The sequence below is a fragment of the Artemia sp. Qi Xiang Cuo genome, chromosome 4 (assembly GCF_049724085.1).
Source record: "Artemia sp. Qi Xiang Cuo chromosome 4, ASM4972408v1, whole genome shotgun sequence".
Taxonomy (NCBI): domain Eukaryota; kingdom Metazoa; phylum Arthropoda; class Branchiopoda; order Anostraca; family Artemiidae; genus Artemia; species Artemia sp. Qi Xiang Cuo.
This window is the reverse complement of record NC_142797.1, coordinates 89,038,151-89,064,064: the sequence shown is the minus strand read 5'-3', so window position 1 is coordinate 89,064,064 and position 25,914 is coordinate 89,038,151. Positions and strand designations below refer to the sequence as shown.

The 25,914-nt window shown below is 34.1% G+C and overlaps 1 protein-coding gene across 1 annotated transcript in view; it reads right to left on the bottom strand.

The window, feature by feature from the left end:
- Positions 1-4,811: 4,811 nt before the first annotated feature.
- The window catches only part of LOC148953605 (uncharacterized), a 30,350-nt gene continuing 9,247 nt past the window's right edge, over positions 4,812-25,914 (bottom strand). The window contains exon 2 of the mRNA XM_089088027.1: positions 4,812-5,964. Coding sequence (XP_088944153.1) covers positions 4,812-5,964 — 1,153 coding nt within the window. The remainder of the gene's footprint in view (positions 5,965-25,914) is intronic.

Here is a 25,914-nt window from a genome sequence, read left to right as displayed (position 1 = left end):
TCCCTCCCACCCTTGTTAGCCGAAGTACTTTTAAGGTCTAAAAAAATTTTAATGTCTTATGTGAATTCCTTGTTACTTTGCAATTCCAAACATTTGCATATAAAGGCTCTAAATCTCTACAATGAGGTTCTCTGATTGTTTTGTAGTTAGATAGAGGAAGATGCCTTAAAGGGTGCACCCTTCTAAAATTTTTAAGGTTTCAAGGGCATTTTAAAGTTTTCTGTACCCCCATCCCTCCCCAAAGTCGTGGTTGTGGCCCTGGGGATTATATATCAAATTTTACCCTCTAATCTCTTTCTTAGAACTAATTCTGTATTTATCTGAAGGCTAAATGAGACTTGGGATATTTTGGCATTAAAATCATCCTTCCCTCCGTAACTACAAAATAAATAGAGAACCCCATTTTAGAGGTTCAAAGAAATTTCTAGTCCTTTTTTTATAAGTCGAAATGTATTGCAAACCAACCAACAAGGGGTGGGGGTATTAATTTTGGGGGGTGTTTCATGGAGGGAGGGGTATTTTTCGGGGGGGGGACGCCTATACTCATTTCCGTTTTTACTGCTGTGACAAATTTAATCTCATCCCATTAATCCCCCCCCAATGTCAAATTCTTAGCCAGTGTTTTCTTTCAGGTGCCAAGACATACAACTTATCGCAAATATGATGTTCGAAAGAGAGTTCAGGGCTGGATTACGTTCGCGTTTCATTTTCAAATGTGAATCGTGAGTGAAGAGGTTACTTTACACACTGAAATGCCACCAGCACCGAAAAAGACATCGAAACCATCTCGCCAATCACATAGTTTGGAATCAGATTTACAGCCAGAAGAAAAACAGACTGAAAAAAAGCAAAAAAGAACCAATTTTACTACAGAAAGAGTAGCCGAAAGACGAAAAGTCAGCACAGAGACAATAAACGTTAACAAAGAAGTAGTAGTTGGTGCAATAAACACTGGTATGAGTCATGCCCAAATTCAGGAGCTTTTTTCTACAGTTGGTTTAAACTGTATGTCACAAAAACTTTTTACAAAATATGAAATGGACATTGATGAGAACTTGGAAAAAACACTTCATCAATATTTACTGAACAATGGCAAGATTGAGCGCAGAATGGCTATTAAAGCAGGCGAAAAAACCGAAATGCATGGTTCAGTGGAGACTTGTGTTATAGTTGATGGTGGGTAGTGCACTAGAAGCTATGGCAATAGGTATTCTGCGTTGTTTGGTTGTGGAGTCGTCATTGGTTTTTATTAAAAAAAAAGCTTCTACATGTTGGGATTAGAAATAAATACTGTTGCATTTGTATGAAGCATCGAAGGAATGAAAACACTTTGCTTCCAGACCCTACGTATTTTATGAACTGGCAGGGACCAAGCACAGGTATGGAATCTGATATTTTAGTGGAGGCATTTCAAATCGCTCCAACTATGCACTCTTTAAAATATGTAAGATTTATCGCTGATGGTGACTCTAGCACCCATGCAGAGCCTACAGCCAAAGTACCGTACGGTAGATATATCGAAAAAATCGAGTGTGCCAACCATGCATGTAAGAGCCTAAAAAATAGGGTTTACATGAAGCAGAATGAAAACCCCGAATACAGGAGGCTTCTTAGTGATTTAAAAATCAAGAAAATGTGCGGCATTGCAAGAAACCCAATTGCACGCACAACCAAAGACGGGAAAGGGTGCAAAGACCTTGTAAATGAGCTGAAAGCGATACCACTGGATTTCTTTCGTGGTGATCATAGACAATGTCCAGAATGCTGCAAAATGGCAGGAAAAATTGTTGAATTCAGCCAAGAAGGTGCCCCAAGCAATATTTTCCTTAGTCATGTGTATTCAGCCTTTGACACTTTAACTAGAAGAGCTCGATTTCTCATCAGAAACAGTACTAGCAACCTTGCAGAGTATTTTATGGGCATAGTTGCTAAGCTTATAGGGGAAAAAAACATAATTGTGACAAAAAGAACCCGATACACAACGCGTGTTACCGCTGCGGGCATAAAATATTCTAAGGGACATTCTGCCCGTTTGCATATTTTTCGCAGAAGTTTAGGATCTACACCAAGCCGTTTGTTGAAGCGACTTCCTGAGCAGCGGGACAGAAGGGCCATAAACAAGCAGACGTGGAAAGCTAATAGACGTCTGTTTGCAAAACCATTTACGAAGAAAGTTTCGAAACCCGACAAAAACTACGGCCCGAATGAATGTATTCCAGATTTAGATCCTGACTCTCTTGAGGATGCAAACAGTGATTTTCTGAACCCTGTTCAGTGTACTGACTTAGAAATTCATGAAATAGAAGAAGCAACACGACTTCAGATAAATGGTATTGACAACAGATGGCTAGAATACAGAAAAAATAGGATAACTGCGTCAGTGGCTGGAATAATTTGTAAAAGACGGACAAAGACAGTTGCACCGTTAGTGCGCCAACTGCTTTATCCCAAAACCGCCAGACAAAAGCAATGGAACATGGTCAAATGTACGAACAAATCGCTATATCGGCTTTTGTGAAAAAGATGGACTGCAAAGTGTATCCTTCAGGACTTTTTGTTCATATTAAATACGGATATTTTGCAGCCAGTCCTGATGGAATAGTCACTTTTTTGTCTGGTGATACGGCGGTTTTGGAAGTGAAATATCCTTTCAGTGCCAAAAATATATCATATATTTTCAATACGCATATTATGGGGTTCACCCCCTAGTCAATACCTCGCTCTTCACGGTAAAGTTCTAATTTTGTTCCAGTTCTTTTAAAATGACCCCTTAATCACAAAGGCCGTTAATTAGAATAAATAGCTCTTATGAAAGTACTAAAAAAAACTTTAGCTTAAAGAGCGAGGTATTGACTAGGGGGCGAACCCAATCATAAACGTAATAATTTCTGTTCGTTTTAAGTTTTGATGTTGCTCCATAATTTTAGTTGAAAAACTTGTTTTTTTAAATTTAATTTCTGATAATTTTTTTTAAATAATGCTGGGAAACCTGGTGCCCCCTTCATAGCAATGTCCCTTCCCCCATGAACGGTAAACAAAACTGCATACATGGCTTCAAAGGTAATATATTTCAGCAGTAGTGTTTATGTACTGCACGGACAAAAAAATGTCTTAAATGCTGAAAACGAATGCATTTGTTCTTACTACTTACTTACTTAGGTCCCGGCCATCCTCGTGGGACGTTTTGAGGCGACTCCTCTTGCTAGCACATGCGTAAGGGCTCAGTACATTGCTCTATCTGGTGCAATACGTGATAACAGGGCTATCTTGACGTTGTCGAAGTGGAAGTTCTCCATCCATCGTTTTCGTGGTCTGCCTCGTGGACGAAGGCCATGGAGGGATCCTTCAAGGGCGATTTTCGGAAGGCGGCTCGACTTCATTCACTTGATGTGGCTGAACCTGCGCAGTTGCTGTTTCTTGAGTTTACTGAGTATGGGTTCAATGGACTGGAGCCTTTGACGTACTTCCACATTTGTGATTCGGTCAGTGTATTTGATTCTAGAAATGCGACGGCGGCATCTCACCTCAAAATCTAGAAGTTTTATTTCGTCTTCGGTTTTCAGAGTCCATGTTTCACATCCATAAATAACTATGGGGATTACTAAACTGTTGAATAGGCTTATTTTGAGTTTGTTGGATAGGTGGTTACTTTTCCAGAGGTTGGCTAGTCTTCGGAAGCTAAAGCTAGCAAGTGCAAGTCGACGTTTCACGTCAGAGCTATGGCAATTATCTGAGGAGAGTAGGCTACCAAGGTAGAGGATGTGGTCAACCGTTTCAACCTGCCTCCCGCTTATGGTGATACTGGGCGGGTTTTCTAGTTCACATCTTGTTGTTACCATGACTTTGGTCTTGCTGGCATTTATCTCCATCCCGTACGGCTTTGTGGTATCGTAGAGTTTATCAGCTTGTGCCTGCAATTCTTGTGTAGAGTTAGCTAGCTCATCAATATCATCAGCGTAGGCAAGATTCTCTATTAGCACCCCTCCTATTGTTGCGCCATATTCCGACTGCATCATTGACAGAACGGCATTTAGAAATAGGTTGAAGAGATGTGGTGATAAGATGCAACCCTGGAGTACTCCTGAAAAAGTTGTAAACTCTTCTGACAACCCATCAACGGTTATTACTTGGCCTCGGAACTGGTCTTACAGACTCTTGATTATTTGGACTATCTCATAAGGGATGCCGTAGTAAAGAAGGATATGCCATAGTCCTTCGTGCCATATCATATCAAATGCCTGACGGAAATCAACGAATAGTTGGTAGAGTTCTTGGTTGAATTTGATGTGTCGTTCCATGAGTTGCCGAACGACAAATATCTGATCGATTGTTGATCTTCCAGGGCAGAAGCCGGCCTGATATTCTCCAACGGCAAAGGCAGTTGTGGCTTGTATGCGTCGGAGTAGGACTTTTGTCAGGAAACGTGACTGATGGCTCGTGAGGCTGATCGGACGGTAGTTTCCGCACTCTTCCTTTGACCCCTTTTTGTGAATGGGTACAATGGGAGCCTTGCACCACTGACGGGGTACGTGGCCGGTTTTCCACACCGCAGACACAATGGCATGGTACAGATCAGTAACATCATCCGATCCAACGTTAATGAGTTCAGCGGTGACTCCGTTTGGGCCAGGGGCTTTTCCTTGTTTGAGCGACTTGATTGCTGACTCGGTTTCTGATATGAGTAGGGGTGGTGGTCTGAGTTCTTGGTCGGGTATGGGGAAGCGGGTTAGTATTTTAGGATCCGCAATTACTGGGGGATTCAGTTTATCGTTAATGTATTCTTTCCATCTTTCAAGTTTCATCTTTGAATCTTAGATCTCATTTCCGTCTTTGTCCAGGATCACTGATTTTTGCGGCTCTTTTTTCCGGCTTAACTCGCGTACCATTCTGAAAACTGCTCCGCTATTCTCCTTCTTGGACAGTACTTCGCAGTCTTCGCATTTCTTCCGCAGGTGGTTACGTAGTGCCTTTCTGATCTCTCGCTCTACTCTTCTCTCGAGGAGCTTGTAAGTATCCCAACTGTGACGGTCGGATTTATTGCAAAAAAGTCGCTTATCCTCGCATAGCGCAATGATCTCATCTGTGATCCATTGTTTTTTATTTGGAGTTTTTCTTCCAAGGACGTCATTCGCGGTATCTATGATTGCTGATGCAGCCTGCTCGGTCAGGGAGTCTATCTCATTAGCGGTGGTCAAGGGAGAATGATTTTCCAGGATCTCTCGGAATTTTTCAGATAGAGTGGAAGTGTAGGTCTGCCTTTTTGCGGGATCCCGCAGCAGATCCAGCCGGAATCTTGGGATTTTTGTTGCTTTTTGCAATTTTCTCATTCTTAGCTTGAACCTTGACATCAGGAGAGTGTGGTCAGAGTCAAAGTCTGCTCCCGGTAATGCTACTGTGTCTAGTACGGAAGACTTCCAGTGCTTCGATATCAGGATATAATCAATCATGTTCTCGGTTTTACCGTCTGGGGATCTCCAGGTCACTTTACGTCGATGACGTTGTTTGAAAATTGTGTTCGTTAAGAATAACTGGTTTTCTCGGCAGAAGTCGAGCAATCGTTCCCCTCTCGCATTGAGTTTTTCGTGACCAAAAGTCCCCATTACATCGGATCGACCGGTATTATCCATATCTACTATAGCGTTAAAGTCCCTCATGACAATCAGTACGTCTTTCTTATAAATTTGGTCAATGACGCTTTGTAGTGTGAAATAGAAGTCATCGCATTCTTCCTCCCTTCTGGTGGAGTCTGGGGCATAGACTTGGACGACAGAGATATTCTTGGCAGCTCCCTTTAGTCGTAAGATGGCTATTCTTTCTGAGACTGGGGTGAAGGAGATGAGAGATTTTTTGGCAGTTGATGATACGAAGAATCCTACACCTTGTCGATGAACTCCGTCCTTGCGGCCGGACAACAAGAGGGAGGCTCCAGAGAGGTTTTCCTCACTCGTTCGGGGGATGTTATTACTATGTAGTGGATATAAATTTACGTTTCTTAGCTGGCCTTGTCATTGAAATTTTCCTGTCTAGATTATGCTAAAACCATGGTAGGATTTTCTTCAAAATTAACAAAAATTTCCTTTTATATGCAAGGTCAGTTTGGACTTAAAGATAAAAGGAAAGCCCCATGTGTATGAGTTTTCTAACCCCTTCATATATAAAAAGATGCGCGATTTCGTAAGTAATACAATTGCTACTGTCACGAAAGAAGAAAATCCAGCCCAGGACTTAGTCATGGCTCTGAAAGTCATTGTGGTGCTTACAAGTACCACATATTATCACAATCTGCGAGCCATTTCTTAACGGATCTAGGGCAGGGGCGTAATTTGCTATGAGATAGGGGGGGACAACTTCTCCCTGCAGATCCAATTTCCCATCCCAGACCTCAGTTTGCAGTCCCCCCCCGCCAGCTAAAATTGAGTTTCCGCAAACAATCTTGTCAAAACTAAGATAAGCCTGCATAATTTAGGTATCCAGAGAAACTGGTCAGTTTTCTTTAATATATATTTGCCTTTATGGTAATATATGGAACATTTTTCAGTTTTTACTGATTTGGGAAAAGTGGCTCCAACTTTGCCCCCCCCCTCCCTCCAGAATTCAACAAAATTATGCAACTGATCGAGGGGCAAATAAAATTGCTTGTATGACTTCTAAGCAAGGCAGTATCTGCTGGTTCTTTTAGGGGGGGGGGATACAAAAAACACCCATCAAAAATTGGATTATATACAATTTTGTTGTATATTTACCAGTCGGACAAAATTTTGGGGAGGTCTGGATACAGCCTTGCTTCTATGAAAATTTATTTCAGCATTAATGTTTAAATGTTCCTCGCATTTAAAAGTATCAACTGTCTAACCTGAATGAATTTATAGGGTTTTCATCAAACTTTCTCAAAAACTTACATTTTTTTAGTTGTTTATATATTTAAATTTCAGTTGATTTCTCCCCCCCCACCCCTTTTCAGTCTATTTTTCAATCATATTTCATTTTCCAAAAAGTAGGCAAACCAAATAAAAAATCAAGTTTTGAATTAGGTTTGTAATGAAAGTTTCTTTTAGCTGCTCAAGTATTTAGCGTGTCAGCTAATTCCCTCCTCAGACGGTTCCCTCTCAGAAAAACCCTCCCCACGTATAAAATGTTTGTCAATCAAAATAACCTAGTTTTGTAAAATTACCAATCTATTTAAAATCACCTCTGATTCATTCTTTTTATTTTCCTCCGTCAAGATACAAGGCATTTTGCATAAGAAAATTTGCTTCAATACATTCATTTGAAAACTTCAACCAATTCTTGCTCCCTTATCACTAGTCAAACCACAAATTCTTGATGACAACTAGTCACCTATAAGAGTTCGCTAAATGTTAGATTCCTGCTAAAATGTTACAGATTCTTGCCACTAGATTAATTAATCTCTTTGCTTTTTATTTTCTGGAAAAAAATTCAGAATCGGTAACCCGGAAATAAATCCGCGAAGTAACGACCCATAACAGAAAGACATGGAAACAGTGCCCCAATAAATGTACGTCATTCCTTTTAAAACCCGTTTATTTCTGAATCCATTTATTATCAAAGTTGAATTGTATGCTTACTGCACGTGGACACAATCGCCCCTTAAAATTGAGAGGTTACTGGTTCAAAACCCGTTATTTTCGGTTTTTTTTTCGGCAAAAATGAAGAGCTATGACTTGAATTTGACATAGAATAATACACTTAGGGTGGTGGCAATTCCAAGAAAAGCTTCCCAATGAGCGAGATTGCCGACATAATTGAAAACAAACTCGAGCAATTTCCCAGAGGATTTTCAGCAAGGATCGAATTGTTTGGGGGTTATTTTCCAGATTGGTGGGTGAGGGGTATTCTACATGAGATGAGTTTTACTTTGGAGAATCTTTTGTGGACGAGGAAATATTACATGGAGGGAAGCATGATTTCCCGTTTTTATTTGAAAACGATCAGAAATTAAATAAAAGAAAATAAGTTTTTCAACTGAAAGCAAGGAGCAACATAAAAGCTTAAAAGGAACATAAATTATTTCGTATATTAAGGGCTTGCCCCCTGCTTAATACCTTGCTCTTTATGCTAAAGTCTGATTTTTTGTCCTGATTCTTTAAAAACGAAACCTGAAACACAAGGGCCATTTAACTAGAATAAGAAGCTGTTTAAAAGTACTAAAGAACTTTCGCATGAAAAGAGAGGTATTGATGAGGGGTAATCTCGCATAATATAAGAAATAATAAATATACGTATATCAGGCTAGCAAATATCAGGCCTATTATATTTGAAAAAAAGAAGTTGGAAATTAAAGTGGTATATTCCTTTAGTTTGTATCTAATTTATGTCATATAAATAACAAGGCATGGGCATGGGCTGGGTTCAATGATACAGCTATACCTTGGACATCGCGGTGATTCTGAACCAAGATACCAAATAGGAAATAATCAGTGTGATAACAAAAGAATAGCTTTATTTATGCCTGATTCAGCATTACTTCAAAACATAATTTTCCATTAATAGGCACGGTAATAACTAAGGGTATATTTATATTTTCATCTTTTTTTCTATATTGATATTATTCTGCAGTAAAAATCAATGATATTAGCCGAGAATTGGAGCTTTTGTGAAGGAGACATGTTAAGAAAATAGTTCTTACTAAATAGCATGTAAAAAAAATTTAAAATTTTGAAGGCACTTTTTCTATATTTTACTTCGCCTCTCCTCCTTTGTGTGGAAACATATGGCATGAATTATATATTCCCCGTGTATATTTCTGTTTCATGATTTTTCCATCATTGATTAAATTTATGGGTGATCAGATAAAGGGAGAGTGATACATGGCAAAATGCATGGGAAATTAAGGGGCTGGGGGTTAAGTATATTGGAAAATAAAGTTTTTTTTTCAAAATTTATTTAGTTAGTCTAAAGCTTACTGCCGTTTCCCCAAAATTTACTTATTTGGTCTGACCTTAACCAATTTTCAACTATGTTACGATGCCAGCTTCAGAAAATTAACCAAGTCATGTTTGAATATTTTAAAAGCAATTTATGTAGTCAAACTATCTACATATAATAAAAAATATATCACATTATATTTCACAAATATATTACCCTCCTTAAGTTTTAAAAAAAAAGAAAAAAAACAACAACGAAACGCACATGGGAAATTGGGAAATTCAAGAACAAAATGTTAATTTGCATTTTCAAAATAATGAAAAAATAATATATTCATTACTTCTTGATAGATTATCTATGCCACAAGGTTTTCAAAATTGTGCACACCATTTTGTGTATTTCCCTGCATTATTTGAAAAACGATCAGAAATTCAATTGTTTAAAACATGTTTTTTCAACTTAAAGTAATGAGCCACATTAAAACTTAAAACAAGAAGACATTATTCAATACATTAAAGTGGTTTCCCCATCGTCTACTACACCTCGCTCTTTACTGTAAGTTTGACTCTTTGTTGCAACTCTACTTATTAAAGTAATAACAAGTTTAAAAAATAACAAACAGTTGATTAGCTTAATCCAGACCTTAGACACTCTGTAAACAACTCAAAATTAGAACATGAACTGAGAAAGCACTTGAAACAAGGCGAGGAGCTCCACTTTTATTCCTCGTCCGCACTGTAGAGAAATTTAACTATAAATTTCTCATTTTTAAGTCATCGTGATTCTCGTTGCCCCTTATCTTTTAACTACATATTTTTATATTCTTCAATTTCGTTTTTGACTTGTTCTAATTTTCAGTTTTGCTAATGTTCTACCTAAATATTTCTTTTATGTTTATTTTCGTTTATCATTGCTTAAGACATTTTTTCAGTGCCTAGTGATAATGATCATTACCACCCATACATTTAAGTTTCTTTCTTCAATTAAAGTTAAGTTTCTTTCGTTTAATTCTTCAATTTCGTTTTTTACTTGTTCTAATTGTCAGTTTTGCTATTGTTCTAACTAAATATTTCTTTTATGTTTATTTTCGTTTATCATTGCTTAAGACATTTTTTCAGTGCCTAGTGATAATGATCATTACCACCCATACATTTAAGTTTCTTTCTTCAATTAAAGTTAAGTTTCTTTCTTTTAATTATTCACTTTCGTTTTTTACTTGTTCTAATTGTCATTTTTGCGATTGTTCTAACTAAATATTTCTTTTATGTTTATTTTCGTTTATCATTGCTTAAGACATTTTTTCAGTGCCTAGTGATAATGATCATTACCACCCATACATTTAAGTTTCTCAGATCGTTCTCTTGATCTTGTCTCATTTGATGGTCCAGTTTCTTCAGCTTGAGCTTACGTTTTTGTCTTTTTTTTGTTCTTTTTTCCATAAGTTTCACTGTAGAGACTGTAACTATAAATTTCTCTACAGTGCTCGTCCGAGCATAGTGATGATGGACGTTGGTTTTTTGACAAAATTCTTACTTTGTCTATTTTGGGTGCATTGAATCATTAATTTTAAAGAATAGAGTCCAATTCCTTATGCAATAGGGCCTCTTGTTGACAACCACAACTTTACAACAATTATAAGTCTCAATACATGCTAATACAACGACCATGCTGCAATAGTAGTCTATAGAATTAATACATCGATCATACAAGGTAAACTAAGAACGCTTAAAATTAATTTTCAGCATATTGAAAAAAAATTTGACATTAATAATGACAGCGAAACAAGCAAATATACATACTACGAGATTGCTGGAAGCAAGCTCTATCCAGGGGGAGGGTACCATGTTTGACCCCCCTAAAAGAATCTGACACTCAGAAAAAGTAACAAAAGTAAAAATAAACAGATTTTTGACGCGTCTCGTAAACGCCTTTTTTTAACCCCTCTCGAAAAATGTACCACCCTCAAACAAAATCTTGGATACACCCTTGACTGGAAGCAATGGAAAAATGTACCACCTATTTTTTTTAAAGAGCGCTCTCTGATAATATGAAAAATGATTGTTGGATTAAACTTAATGATAATCTTTTTTTCCCATAAGATAGTACATAGCAACGATAAACTTAAGAAGAACATAATCTATCGTAACTATAAGGCTAGTTGCCATTCCTTTATGTCCCCTGCTTTTAATGCTAAAGTTTAATTTGAATTTTGAAAAAAAACAGTAATACTTGGAGAATGAACGAACTCGTTTAATTTCACTTACTTTAAAAATTTTTAGTTTTCAGTAGAAGTAGAAACAGCCAAATTTTCAGTTGAAATTTTGAAAGACAATAGTTAAATAACACAATAGCCATTACCAAAGAGATATTTTTATTTTGATTAACAAAACTGCTTACCGATTAATTACCAAAGCTACTTACCAATTAATTATCAAAGTTGCCAGCATAGCACAAGCAAAACTATTGAGTAAAGAGCAGAAGGCCCTCTTCTACTCTATATGCAAAATGAAGGGTATTGACCCCCACTCATTTTTACAATAATAAAAAAACAATCCCATAAAAAATGTATTTTGGGGTATTTGCAGCATCTTATTTGCACATATCTTAATCTTTATGAGGCACCGGTTGGGTACTTCTGTGGCATTGCTGGGTATTCCTCTTTTGTATATCGTTATTCAAAATAAACCATTCAGATATAAGGATACTTTATACAGAAAAATTGATAATTGCAGAAAATTGTCCAAGTCCCTTAAGGTTCTGCAACAGGCTAATTTTTTTTTTTTTTTTTTTTTTTTATTTTTTTTTTTACGCACGTTTTATAGAGACCATAGTTTATTTTGTACAGTTAACTCTGTTTCAAAGAGCAAATGCACTAACTAGCTCTTTTCTTCAAGCACTGTTGTGCATAAGTTTAATTATAACTTAAAGAGGCAAGTTTGGAGGGCTGGTGCCCCCCGTTATATTTAGGGTAGCTATGCGTATGCTAATAAAAATAACATAAATTAAATTTTAGAAAATATGTTGTTTTCGATTAAAATTAAAGAGCTACATCAAAATCAAAGCAAATAAAAATCATTCTGGCAACAGTACAGAGGTACCACTTTACTGAAAGAAACATTAAACGAAAAGAGTAGTAACATTAGTTTCCTATTTTATGTTCCAAGTAGTTCCTATTCTACTAGTAGCATGCAGATAGTAAATTTTTATTAGTTCAGCTTATATTCAACATGCCCTGAAAGTTAAAACTTAATAGCTTAGGATATTTTTGAGATACTGCAGATACATCCTTTTGACAGACTGCATATACATATCGTGTTTCAGTTCAACTCAACATCCCCCACAGCATTTTTGAAAAAAAAATTCTCCTTAATAACCTTAGCCTTAATAGTAGCATTAACCCTTGAAATAGAGGTCGCGGTAGTAATATGCACAAGCGCCGTTTGATTAGTTTAACATCCGTTTAATATGCCCTGAAAGTTTCAACTTAACACACAAGGCAATTTTTTTAGATATTGATGATACACACAACCTGCATGCATAAAGTAAATTTTGATTTGTTCAACATCCCCTAAACATTCCCTTAAAGTTTCATCCTCATACCCTTAGCCAAAGTAGTCATAGCAGTAGTAGTAAAACTAGTTAATTATCAAAGTTGCCAGCATAGCACAAGCAAAACTATTGAGTAAAGAGCAGAAGGCCCTCTTCTACTCTATATGCAAAATGAAGGGTATTGACCCCCACTCATTTTTACAATAATAAAAAAACAATCCCATAAAAAATGTATTTTGGGGTATTTGCAGCATCTTATTTGCACATATCTTAATCTTTATGAGGCACCGGTTGGGTACTTCTGTGGCATTGCTGGGTATTCCTCTTTTGTATATCGTTATTCAAAATAAACCATTCAGATATAAGGATACTTTATACAGAAAAATTGATAATTGCAGAAAATTGTCCAAGTCCCTTAAGGTTCTGCAACAGGCTAATTTTATTGTTTTTTTTTTTTTTTTTTTTTTTTTTTTTTTTTTTTTTTTTTTAGTTTTCAGTAGAAGTAGAAACAGCCAAATTTTCAGTTGAAATTTTGAAAGACAATAGTTAAATAACACAATAGCCATTACCAAAGAGATATTTTTATTTTGATTAACAAAACTGCTTACCGATTAATTACCAAAGCTACTTACCAATTAATTATCAAAGTTGCCAGCATAGCACAAGCAAAACTATTGAGTAAAGAGCAGAAGGCCCTCTTCTACTCTATATGCAAAATGAAGGGTATTGACCCCCACTCATTTTTACAATAATAAAAAAACAATCCCATAAAAAATGTATTTTGGGGTATTTGCAGCATCTTATTTGCACATATCTTAATCTTTATGAGGCACCGGTTGGGTACTTCTGTGGCATTGCTGGGTATTCCTCTTTTGTATATCGTTATTCAAAATAAACCATTAAGATATAAGGATACTTTATACGGAAAAATTGATAATTGCAGAAAATTGTCCAAGTCCCTTAAGGTTCTGCAACAGGCTAATTTAATTTTTTTTTTTTTTTTTTTTTTTTTTTTTTTTTTACGCACGTTTTATAGAGACCATAGTTTATTTTGTACAGTTAACTCCGTTTCAAAGAGCAAATGCACTAACTAGCTCTTTTCTTCAAGCACTGTTGTGCATAAGTTTAATTATAACTTAAAGAGGCAAGTTTGGAGGGCTGGTGCCCCCCGTTATATTTAGGGTAGCTATGCGTATGCTAATAAAAATAACATAAATTAAATTTTAGAAAATATGTTGTTTTCGATTAAAATTAAAGAGCTACATCAAAATCAAAGCAAATAAAAATCATTCTGGCAACAGTACAGAGGTACCACTTTACTGAAAGAAACATTAAACGAAAAGAGTGGTAACATTAGTTTCCTATTTTATGTTCCAAGTAGTTCCTATTCTACTAGTAGCATGCAGATAGTAAATTTTTATTAGTTCAGCTTATATTCAACATGCCCTGAAAGTTAAAACTTAATAGCTTAGGCTATTTTTGAGATACTGCAGATACATCCTTTTGACAGACTGCATATACATATCGTGTTTCAGTTCAACTCAACATCCCCCACAGCATTTTTGAAAAAAAAATTCTCCTTAATAACCTTAGCCTTAATAGTAGCATTAACCCTTGAAATAGAGGTCGCGGTAGTAATATGCACAAGCGCCGTTTGATTAGTTTAACATCCGTTTAATATGCCCTGAAAGTTTCAACTTAACACACAAGGCAATTTTTTTAGATATTGATGATACACACAACCTGCATGCATAAAGTAAATTTTGATTTGTTCAACATCCCCTAAACATTCCCTTAAAGTTTCATCCTCATACCCTTAGCCTAAGTAGTCATAGCAGTAGTAGTAAAAGTGGCAGCGGTAATAGTAGCAGCAGTATGAACAGGGTGCCTTTTGGGTAGTTCAAAATCCCTCTCAACACAGTCTGAAAGCTTCCACTTAATACGACATTACTGTTACACCCTTTTGACTGTCTACATGGTCAGTGTGTGTTTTCATTTAGTTTAACATCCACCAAAACAATCTCTAAAGGCCTCAACTTTAGTAGTGGCAAGCCTCAGTGGTGGCAAAAGTTGTAGCACTAAAAGTAAAGTAGCGTTGATGGCAGTATACACATAAGCACCTTTAATTTTTTTCAGTACCCTCCTCAATAGAGGCTGAAAAGTTCAATTTAATACCCAAAATATTTTCCGGAACATTGCTGATATGTCCTTTTGACAATGTGCATGCACATAGTACGTTTTGTTTTATTTCGATTTCCTCTAAACATCCCCTGAGATTTTCACCTTAGTATCCTCACCTTTAGCAGTAGCAGTTTTAATAGTAGTAGCAGTAGTAATAGTAAAAGAAGTAGTAGTAGTAGTAGTATGCATATAATAACTATTTGTTTAGCTCAACATCCCCCGCAACAAGCCGTTTGAGTTCAAAATTCATACTCCAAGCCATTCCTTTGATATTGCTACTACACCCTTTTGACAATCTGCATGAAAACAGTGTGTTTTGGTTTCGTTCAATCTCCCCTCAGTAATCCCTATAATCTCCAAACTCATACCCTTAGCAGTAATAGGAGGCGTAATAGTTGTATTAGGAGCATTAGTTGTAGTAGCAATAATATTAGTTGTATTAGTACAAATAGTAAGAGTATTACTAATAGCAGTAATAGAAAGCACATATTGCCTTTCAGTCAGTTAAATATCCCTTTGCCATATTTTAAAGTCTTATCATGTTATGTTAAGCCGTTCCTAAGATATTGCTGATGTGCCCTCTTCACAACGAAAATACGCATAGTGTGTTTTGATTTAGTTCAAGTCCCCCCTCAAAATTTCCTACAATTTTCACCTTAATATCCTCAGCCATAGTAGTAGTCACCTTAAAGACGATAGTTGCAATAACAGTGGTAGCAGTTGTTGTGGTAGGAGTAGTAGTAACAGTAGCGTACATACATTGCCATTTGGCCAATTGATCATCCCCTAAAATTCCCAGAAAGTTCCGACTTGGTACTCAAGGTCTTTCGTGAGATGTATCCTTTAGACAAACCGAAAGCAAACAGTCTGTTTTGATTTAGTTTCACACTCTCATTCTATAATTCCTGAAGACCTGAAGATAAATTGTCTTCTTTTGCACTAAAAAGGTCAGACAACCCCCCCCCCCTTTCCGATAACAAATACCATACGTAAACAATATAAGAATTTATATAGCTTACAACCCTCATCCCAAGGGCCGGGAGGGAGGGGGGGGTCATCCCCAGAGACAGAGTTTTCGGACCTTTGAACAATAATGAACAGGGTGGCTATTTCAAATTTTGATCAGATGTCTTCAGGGAAAAAAGGTGCATAGGAGAGGGACTGGTTACCCTCCAACCTCTTTTGAGTCTTAAAAAGGACACTTGATCTTTCAATCTCTGGGAAATGAGCCCCTTCCAAAGTTTCAACAACAACTCCTTCCATACAAAGAGCCTTGATGGAAAAAAAATAATGCACTGTACCCGCATCACTCTTTATTTACGCAGCACAACACCGCTATCTTACCATCAAATATAGTTGCTTGAAATATTATTGTATATACGAAATACTAGTTAAATATATAATTGAAAGATTATTCGGCTTTATTTCAGTTCATATTTGGTTTAATGTATACTTTTCTTTGAAAAACTTTATTTGTGGGAAAATATTTTTTTAAATTAGTTTCTTTCAGTTTTTAATTGACTTAACCGTAAGTAATAACCATCAAATATGGTTCTTTGAAATACTATTGAATATACAAAATACTATTTAAATATATGGTTGAGGTTTTATTTGACTTTATTTCTGTACGTCTTTGGTTAAATAAGCTCTTTGTTTTTCTTTAGAATACTTTATTTGTGGAAGAGGATTTTTTAAATTAGTTTGTTTTTGTTTTAAATTGACTTAGTCTTTTTCATTTGTTAAGAAAAGAATATTTCTAAATATTTTCGGCTTTTCTTCATAAGAATCAGGATTTTGGTTTACTATTTGTAAGTCGCGTAAAATTTTGAACCAAATTTACTAATAGTTTTACTATAGTTCTTTCTTTTTTTCATTTGTTATGAAAAAAATATTTTTAAATATTTTCAAATTTTCTCCATAAGAATCAAGATTTACTATAGAACTTTGGATGGAGTGATACGGGGATAATATTCATATCAATGAGTTGAAAATCTTCATAATCTTTGGGGTTCTAAGGGGCTGAAGTAATTCTGACCCCCACTTTATTACAAACATAACTATAGACTACTATTAATCAACCGTCCCCTAAACATGCCCTGAAAGTTTCATCTTAATTCCTTTAACATTTCCAAAGATGTCACAGATACACCCTTTTGACAACCTTGGATTCACAACCTTGGTGTCTTTTGATTCAGTTCCTCTTGCCAATCACCATGTCAGTTTTAAATTAATACCCTTAGTCATTAACAAATTTTGCCATTACTTAGCCATTACACAGTAAAAGATTACAAAAACACTGTAGTTGAATATAAATTCTAAAATAAAATAAAACAACAAACCAAAACAAACATATAGGGAAAAAAGTGAATGGTACTTAGAGGTTTTTAAGTTCGTGAAAGCATACATTAACCCTTGTGTAAAAAATAGAATCCACAGTTGTTAATAAAAGATAAACATACTAAATGCAAACTTTATAAATTATAAGCAAATTAATAATTATATTTAATACATTTTTATTTCTTAAATTAATATAATTATTTCTTAAACAGGAACCTATACATTTATTAAATTTTATCTTATTCATACATTTATCTTTTCTGTGCCTTGAACATCCTCCATTTTAATTCAATTTCCCGTTAAATTTTCTTAAAAATCTCACCTTAATCCCTTAGCCTCAGTGGAGGTAGATGTCATAGCAGTCGTAATATTGATTACACCCAACTACTTCCTTTTGGTTAGTCCAAAATCAGCTTCAACATACCCTAAAAGTTTCAACTTGATACTCTAAGCTATTACTGAGATATTGTTGGTGCACCCTTTTGACAAACTACAAACTCATAGCGTGTTTTCATTTAGTTCACCTTAGCACCCTTAGCTTCAGTTATGCTAAAAGCTAAAGCCATAGAGCAGTAAAATTAATGACAATATGCACATGAGCCCCTTTTATTCCCCCCTCCCAGGGCACGCTGAAAATTTCAACTTAATGCCCTAAATAGTTCCCGGAATATTGACCTTCCGGTTGTTTCAACATGACCCACAAAAAGCCCTGTGAGTTCAAATTTCATATTCCAATGCCGTTCCTATGATATTGCCGATACAACCTTTCGACAACTTGGATGCACACATCATGTTTTGATTTATTTTAGCTTCCACGTCAATATTCCCTAAAATTTGAACCTTCATATCCTTAGCAATATTAGGAGTGGTAATAGTTGCGGTAGGAGCATTAGTTGAAGTAATAATCATAGTAAATGTATTAGTAGCAGTAGTAATGGAAGTACTAGTAGCAGCAGTAGTATGCACATATTGCCTTTTGGTCTGATGAACATCCAATCAACATATCTTTGAAGTTTAAATATATTACGTTAAGCCGTTCCTAAGATATTTCTGATGTGTCCTTTTAACAACCAGTATGCATATTGTGTGTTTTGATTTAGTTCACCTTCCCCTTCAACATTTTTTGTGATTTTCACCTTAAAATCTTTAGTCTTGGTAGTAGTTACCTTAAAAATAGTAGTTGTAAAATTAGTAGTAGCAGTTGTTGCAGTAGTAGTAGTAGTACACACAGTGTGTAAAAACACTGCCTTTTGGTCGATTGATCCTCCCCCCCATTATTCCTTGAAAGTTCCAGCTTAGTACTCTAAGTCATTCCTAATATGTACCCTTTAGACAAACCAAAAGCACAAGATGTGTTTTGATTTAGTTCAAAACCTTCTATTTTCACTTTCTATATTCCCTGAAAGCTCAACATAAATGGACTTGGGCATTTTGGACAAAAAAGGTCAAAACTTTTTCCTGATAAGATATATTATACGTAAAAAATGGAAGAACTATATAGCTTACAGCCATCACCCCAAGGGGTGGGGGGTTCATCCCCAGAGACATAATTTTTGGATCTTTAAACTATGCTGAACAGGATGCTTATTTCAAAGTTTTGATACGATGTCTTCAGGGGAAAAGGTTCGCGGCAGGGGGGGGGGTGGTGGTGGTGGTTAAAATCCAATCTCTTTTGATTCTTAAAGAGGACTCTTGATCTTTCAACTTCTGGGAAATAAGCCCCTTCCAAAGTTCCAAGAACAAATCCTCCCATAAAAAGGACCTTGATAAAAAAATATTTACGTTGTGCCCGTATCGCTCTTTACTTATGCAGCGCAGTCTCACCATCAAAATATAGTTGTTTGAAATATTATTGAATATACGATATGCTAGTTATACATATGATTGAAATATTATTGAATGTTATGAAAAAAATTGAATGTTATGTAAATATTATGAAATATGATTGTCTTTATTTCTGGTCGCCTTAAGTTCACAAAACTATACGTGTCTTGAGGAGTCTTGGAAAGTACAAATAAAATTAAACTGAATATTTGTTATATAATTGTATTAATTGCTGAAAGCTCATCAGTTCAAGAGTTTATTTTCTTTTCTGGTATTTTATTTTCATTTTCAATGCTGTAATAACTGGAAAAGAATATATTTATAATATAATTCGTGTTCAGTGAAGCGCCAACAACGCAGTAGGCTTTTACAGTTTCGGATGGGGTAGTATTCCAACTCTTGTTTGTAGTGGGAATATATTTGTCTTGAACAATCTCGGAAAGAACTAATAGAATTAAACAGAATATTTGATATATAGTGATATTAATTGCGTAAAGCTCATCATTTCAAAATGTAATTTTACTGTAATTTTTATGCTTATCTTCAATGTTGTAAAAACTACAAAAGTAAATATTTCTAATATACTTCGTTTTCAGTAAAGTGTCAATGACGCAGTAGGTTTTGGACTTTCACAGTGAGAAAAGGAGGCAAAACCCAAACTCTTGCATGCAGGGATTTTTTTTCGTTTCAAGTTGGATCTTCATATTCATTTTAAGTTTCACTTATTTTAATATTAATTTATTCATTTATATTAGTACCTATTGTAAGTGTGTTTGTTATGAATGTTTATTTAATTTCTGTTCGTTTTGGGTTTCATTTATACTTCAATAGCAAAATATTTTTGTTCTTTATAAACGTGATTTGCTTATTCAATATTAGTTTTACTAGTTTTTAGAATACTCCTTTATATTAGTACTTATTGTATATTTGTTTGCTATGATTGTTTATTTAATTTCTGTTCGTTTTGGGTTTCATTTATTCTTTAATCATAATTTCTGGTCGTTTTGAGTTTGAGTTATTGTAAGTTTCTATTTCATCCCCAGAGACATAATTTTTGGATCTCTAAACTATGCTGAACAAGATGGGTATCTCAAAGTCTTGATCAGACGCCTTCAGGAAAAAAGGTTCGTGGCAGGGGGACTAGCTGTCCTCCAATATTTTTTGAGTCTCAAAAAGGACACTCAAGACCCTTCCAAGGTTTCAACAACCACTCTTTCCATACAAAGTGTCTTGATGAAAAAATATATATATAATAAACGATGTGTCCGCTTCACTCTTCATTTAGTCAGGGCAAATGAAAATAAAAGGAATAGAAACAAAAAATCGAGTCAAATTAAAAATATTAAATTACAATGAATGAATAAAAAATAAATTGGACGAAATAGATTAAACAACTGTTGTGCAAGCACCCTCCTTTAATCCAGATTAACGAGACGAGCATCATTTGCATATAAAACAGAAGAATTGAAATATTATTTCTTTTATTATATTATAAAATCTTGATGGTGTTAAAAAATTTAAACAAGTCTGTTTTTTCATTATGAGCACAATTTTTAAGATTCTGTTCGTTTACATGAAGAAAATATCACATGAAGTTTCATCTATGGTTATTTTCTGTTGAAATCTATACATTTAAATGTTGAGAAAGTGAATCAAATTATTAATTTTTCCCACACCACAAAACAAAATATTTCTTTTTAAAAAATACATTAGTTTAATATACCTAACTAATGTTCTATAATTTTTTTTTAGTACTGCAACAAAGTTGTAAATTCTCAAAATTCTTAAAAAAAAATATCCAACAAAAATCTTAAAGACGAAAAAAAAACAACCTCATAAATAAATTCCTTAGAAAAAAACACGTTTTGACAATACAGGTTTATTAGCTCTTATTATGAAATAGGCTACATCAGACTTAGAAATTCCTTTTAATGCACATTTTAAACCCGTGGTTAACTAATAACCAAATAACTAATTTATTGAAAAACTACGAAAAGAATTTAGATTATAAAGTTTTAGGATTTTAATATATCAACATTTTTCTTTTGATAGACAACGAACTTAAATTTGATTTCATTTATTTTTGAATTTTACACATAAATACTACCATGTAAATACTTTAGTAGCAAAATATCATCGTACTAATAGTGAAGCAGCAATGAATACTAGTCGGCAGCTTAGAAGTCTTAGACTTCAATCTTGACATTTTTAATATTTGCCAAAAATGATCACAAGTTTCAATATGAATTTATTCTTCGATGTACGGATATATCAGCTTGTTCTTATCTGCTTCCAACTAGAAAATTCGACATAATTAAAGGATAATCTATACATGATCGAATTACCAAAAATTAAATTTAACAACTAAAAATACGGCCAAAAATCAGTGCCATGTGACTATTTGAAGAGTAGCTTTTTTTGAAATTATTTTAAATTCTTACATATAATTACTACAAGTATTTACTCATTGAGAGCTATAATAAATATTGGTAATTACAAGTAATTACTTACTATTGCTTATAATTGTAAATGTGTGAGGGGCAAATAATTTTTTACTAATAAGTAATAATTCATTACTTAGCTCATTCCTAAGGAGGCACTGCTTCAATTTACAAAATCAAAAAATCAGATTCAGCGTATCAGAAAACCCTACTGTATAGGTTCAAGCTCCTATCTGCAAAAATGTGCAGTTTTGTATTTTTTTTCAGAAAAAAAGATCACGGATGCGTGTTATTTTTCCAAGGGTGATCGTATCGATCCAGTGGTCCTAGAACATCGTGACAGGGCTCATTCGGACGGAAATTAAAAGTTCTAGTTCCCTTTTTAAGTGACCAAGGAACAACATTAAAACTTAAACCGAACAGAAATTATTACGTATATGAGGGGGGTTTACCCCCTCAAATTGTATTAAACAATTTTTCTAGTACTTTCAAAAGAGCTATCTACTCTAATTAAATGGCCTTTGTTATTCAGGGGTCATTCTTATAGAATTGAACAAAATTCGAACTATGGCGTAAAGATTGAGGTTTTGACTAGGGGGAGAACTCCCTCATATACGTAATAATTTCTGTTCGTTTCAAGTTTTAATGTTGTTCCTTACTTTGAGTAGAAAAACTTTTTTTTTATCTAATTTATATATAAAGCCCACCTCACATATTGCTATTATATTTTATAATAGAGGTTCTCTTCAGTTCGTCAGTTGAAAAGCAGTCTATTCGTAAAATAGTCGTGTTTTGCCATGTTGCTGTTGTTTGCAACATTTGCAATATACAACATTGATTTTACGTGTATCCATCGGTAGAGGGCATGGCTCAAGCGATACAAAGCACCTATATCAATGAAATTAGTAAACATTTATATTTGTTCTAAAATAAATTTTACAACTTTTAACGGTTTCTTTCAAATGGTAGAATGGTCTTAATTATAACAAAAATCGAACTTTTAACGAAACAAAATAATATTATTTAAGTTATAATAATTAAAATAATAAACGACATCTGGGTCGGGTATGCATCAGTTACCTTAGAAGAAAGGTAAAATTATTTTTTTTGTAAAATATTCATTGAGGAACCAAACGAAAACATACGTAATGATTACAAAATACAAATCGTTAAATAAACTGATATATAGTTTTGTTTAGAATGGAATGTACCAGAACAAATATTTATCTAAAAATCAGTTGTACCAAAAGCTAATCGGTAAAGACATCGATTATTCAAGAAGCTTGCAGTTCTTTTTTTGTGAAGTGTAGCAAGTATGCAATTTTGATCGACCTCATTCAAAATATATTTTTTTTTTTTAATTGGGCAATTTTATGAAAAGTAAAAAAAAAACATTAAGGCAAAGTCTTGAAGAAATTCAGCCTCTTGAATACGTGGAATTGTAATTCGGACCCAAAAAAACCATATACTCAAGAATATTTCTTTGTGTAATTACAATTTTAGCCAATTTTTCTAACAATTTTTCTAATCAGTCTAAAAGACCTGTTAAAAGCTATTTTTCGGTTTTTCATTAAAAGATGGACGAATTTGATTTAAGATATAAGATTCGTTTGTATGATATGTTTCCGTTTTTCATATTTATTCGTGTCTTCTCATATAAGAATATTATTCATACTTTGATTAGATGAAATACAAAAATATATATTAGACAATTTTGTCTTTTTGGACGCAGGAAACTAACACAAAACAAAAACTAAAATTTGTTCAGTTAATTGATATCAATCAATAAATGCAGTTGCCTTAACCGTAATTAACTAATTCTTTCAACTATTTATGCTTTAAATATTTGGAAATACAATATGTTTGACTGAACATAAAATTTAATAATTAAAGTTATTTAAAAAGTAATTTAATAATTAAGTTATTTAAAATTATTTTAAAGATATCGCTACTGTAAATCTTTGATAATAAATTATATTGATAAATTATAAATATTAGGCTATAAGAATTGTAAAAGAATAATGCAACATTAAAAAGAAAATTAACCATGGGTTTGAAACCAACAGGTCACAGACTGAATAAATAATCAATACATAAATTGAGATCCAAGATTTAGTTAAATTTGCTTGGGGGATTAAAAGTGATTACTTTCCTAAAAGCAACTATAAATACATCAAACACTTCAAATATTTTTCAGTCTCAATAGTACAACAAAATTTTTATCAAAAAGAATGTATAGGTACTTTTTTTTTGCAAGGAAGTCCCTGGAAAAACAGTCAAATAATACACATGGTCTGATGTCTTCCTACAAATCAAGTCAAATATTTAAACAAAAGAAAAAAAAATCCACCTTAATCAGTGTCTTCTTTAAACGGTTCTTCACTTAGTATTCTCGAATTAATATATAAATGCAGACAAATTTATAGGTTTAATTCTCTCTTTTAATTTTTTTTTCTTAATTGTAAAATTGAAAATACACCCAAACAATAACTTGAAAACTTTTATTATAGTTAATTCATCTAGTAAATAACTTGAAAAATATTGTATTTCGAGATTGGTATTTGATATCACAGCTGGTTTATACTCGTACCTTAGCCCCCTTTTCAACAAATTTCTAATTAGCAATGTATCCAACAGTATTTTCGAATTTTCAACTTTGAAACTCACGTTTTCTCGAAAATGCTTGCATATTCGCGAAATGCTTACAGATTCGCTGCATCTTCATTGCATCTTCATTTAGTACTTTATCCAATTCGGAAAGTATTATTTCTTCTAATATATGGGGTTAAAGAATAATGTTTTAAATTAGTACGGCATCAATTTGGTTGGTAAATTCGTTTTTTTCCCTATAAATTAAATTAAATGACTTGAACTTATTTGGTACTTAATTATTTGTTTGTGAAAAAAAAAACGGTTTCATACTGTTTGAAATATTTAGATATAAAGATAACAAACACAAAGGCCTGTTGGTTTAATGCACATATACAAATTAAACCAACCGATTCTTACCAACCAACCGAAAACCAACCGAAAATTACCAACCGAAAATTAAAAGTCAAACCGATTCAATTACTGTTGTTTTTGCGTTTGAAAAACACCCATTTATGCTACGAGTGAATATTACATTTAAAATTTCCAGAAAACAGGACATTAAGAGAACAAAATAAAACTGCTTCACCATTACTTCCCCTTTTTACAATGTTTACTTATCCTGTACGTCGGATTTTATAGCCATTTTAATTTTCATTTATTAGAAAGTAATTAGATGAAGCTCAATTTTGCGACACCATTTTTTTAATTCAGACTAAACTTTTACCTAACGAGAATTATAAATTTTGTTAAATACTTATATACTGAAATTCTTTGACCATATTTACGGACTTCAAACTTTTCGCGGGTAGAATCTATTAATATATTATTTATATTTAAAATAAAAAATTTATTACTACACTAATATGTTTCATAGGACTTTAATTAACATATAGTACCTAATACAAATCTGTAGTCTTGTGTATAATTAATATTAAAAAACTTTTTTCGACAAAAGAAGTTTTTCAAAGATAAGTAAAGAGCTACATTAGATCCACAATGAGCAGAAATAAAGATAAATAATTTTCTAACACAAAACTACCAGGAATCACCGTAAAACAAACGAAAATTACAATAAATAATTAAACCAAAATAACAACTAGCATAAACTAAGAAGAGCAGGGTTGACTTCCCCATAACTTTTATGAGATCAGCATATAATTTGCACTGAGGTACGGATATAATTTGCACAGTCATTCCCAAGTTACGTCGTTTTGAAACCCTGCATGCACACAACGTGTTTTGATTTAGTTCAACACTCCACTCGACGTTACATGAAGACTTCACCTGAATGCCCTTGACCTTTTTGAACACCAAAGGTCTAACATGCCTACCTTTCCCCATAAAAAAGGCTACATTTAAAGAATGGATGAATTTTTTAACTTACAGCCTTGCCTCTAGGGCTCTGGGAGAGCTCTTTCCATAACTTCTGCGACAACTCCTTCTATGCAAAGCACCTTGGTGAAAAATAAAAATAAATAAATAAATAATATGTTCGTGTACACTTCGCTCTTTATTTTGATTAGTTCTTGAATAGTTCAACAGCCCCACAGCAGGTCTTGATAGTATTAAGTTCATACTTCAAGCCGTTTCTAAGATAAAACTGATACACACTTTTGACAGCCTCCATGCACACAGCATGTTTTGATTCTTTTCAACCTCAATATTCCCTGAAATTTTCACCTTCATACCCTTATCCATAGTTGTATCAGTAGTCAAGAGTAGCATTAGGATGGGTAGTAGTAGGATAAGTAGTAGTACTAACAGTAGTAGCACTAGTGGCAGTAGTAGGAGTACTATGCACATTTTGCCTTTTGGTCAGTTGAACACCCACCTCATAAAGCCCTGGAAGTTTCAACTTCATAGAGTAAGCCGTTGTTATGATGTTGCCGATATGCCCTTTTGACAACCCGCAATGTTCCAACTCAATACCCTTAGTCATTCTTGAGTTACGCCCTTTTGACAACCTATAGGTACACAATATGTTTTGATTTAGTTTCACACTTTCATCGTCATTATCTAAAGCCTTTACCTGAATGCTCTTTGTCTTTTGAACACTAAAGGTTAAACATACCCTCTTTCCCAATAATAAATACTATATGTAAAA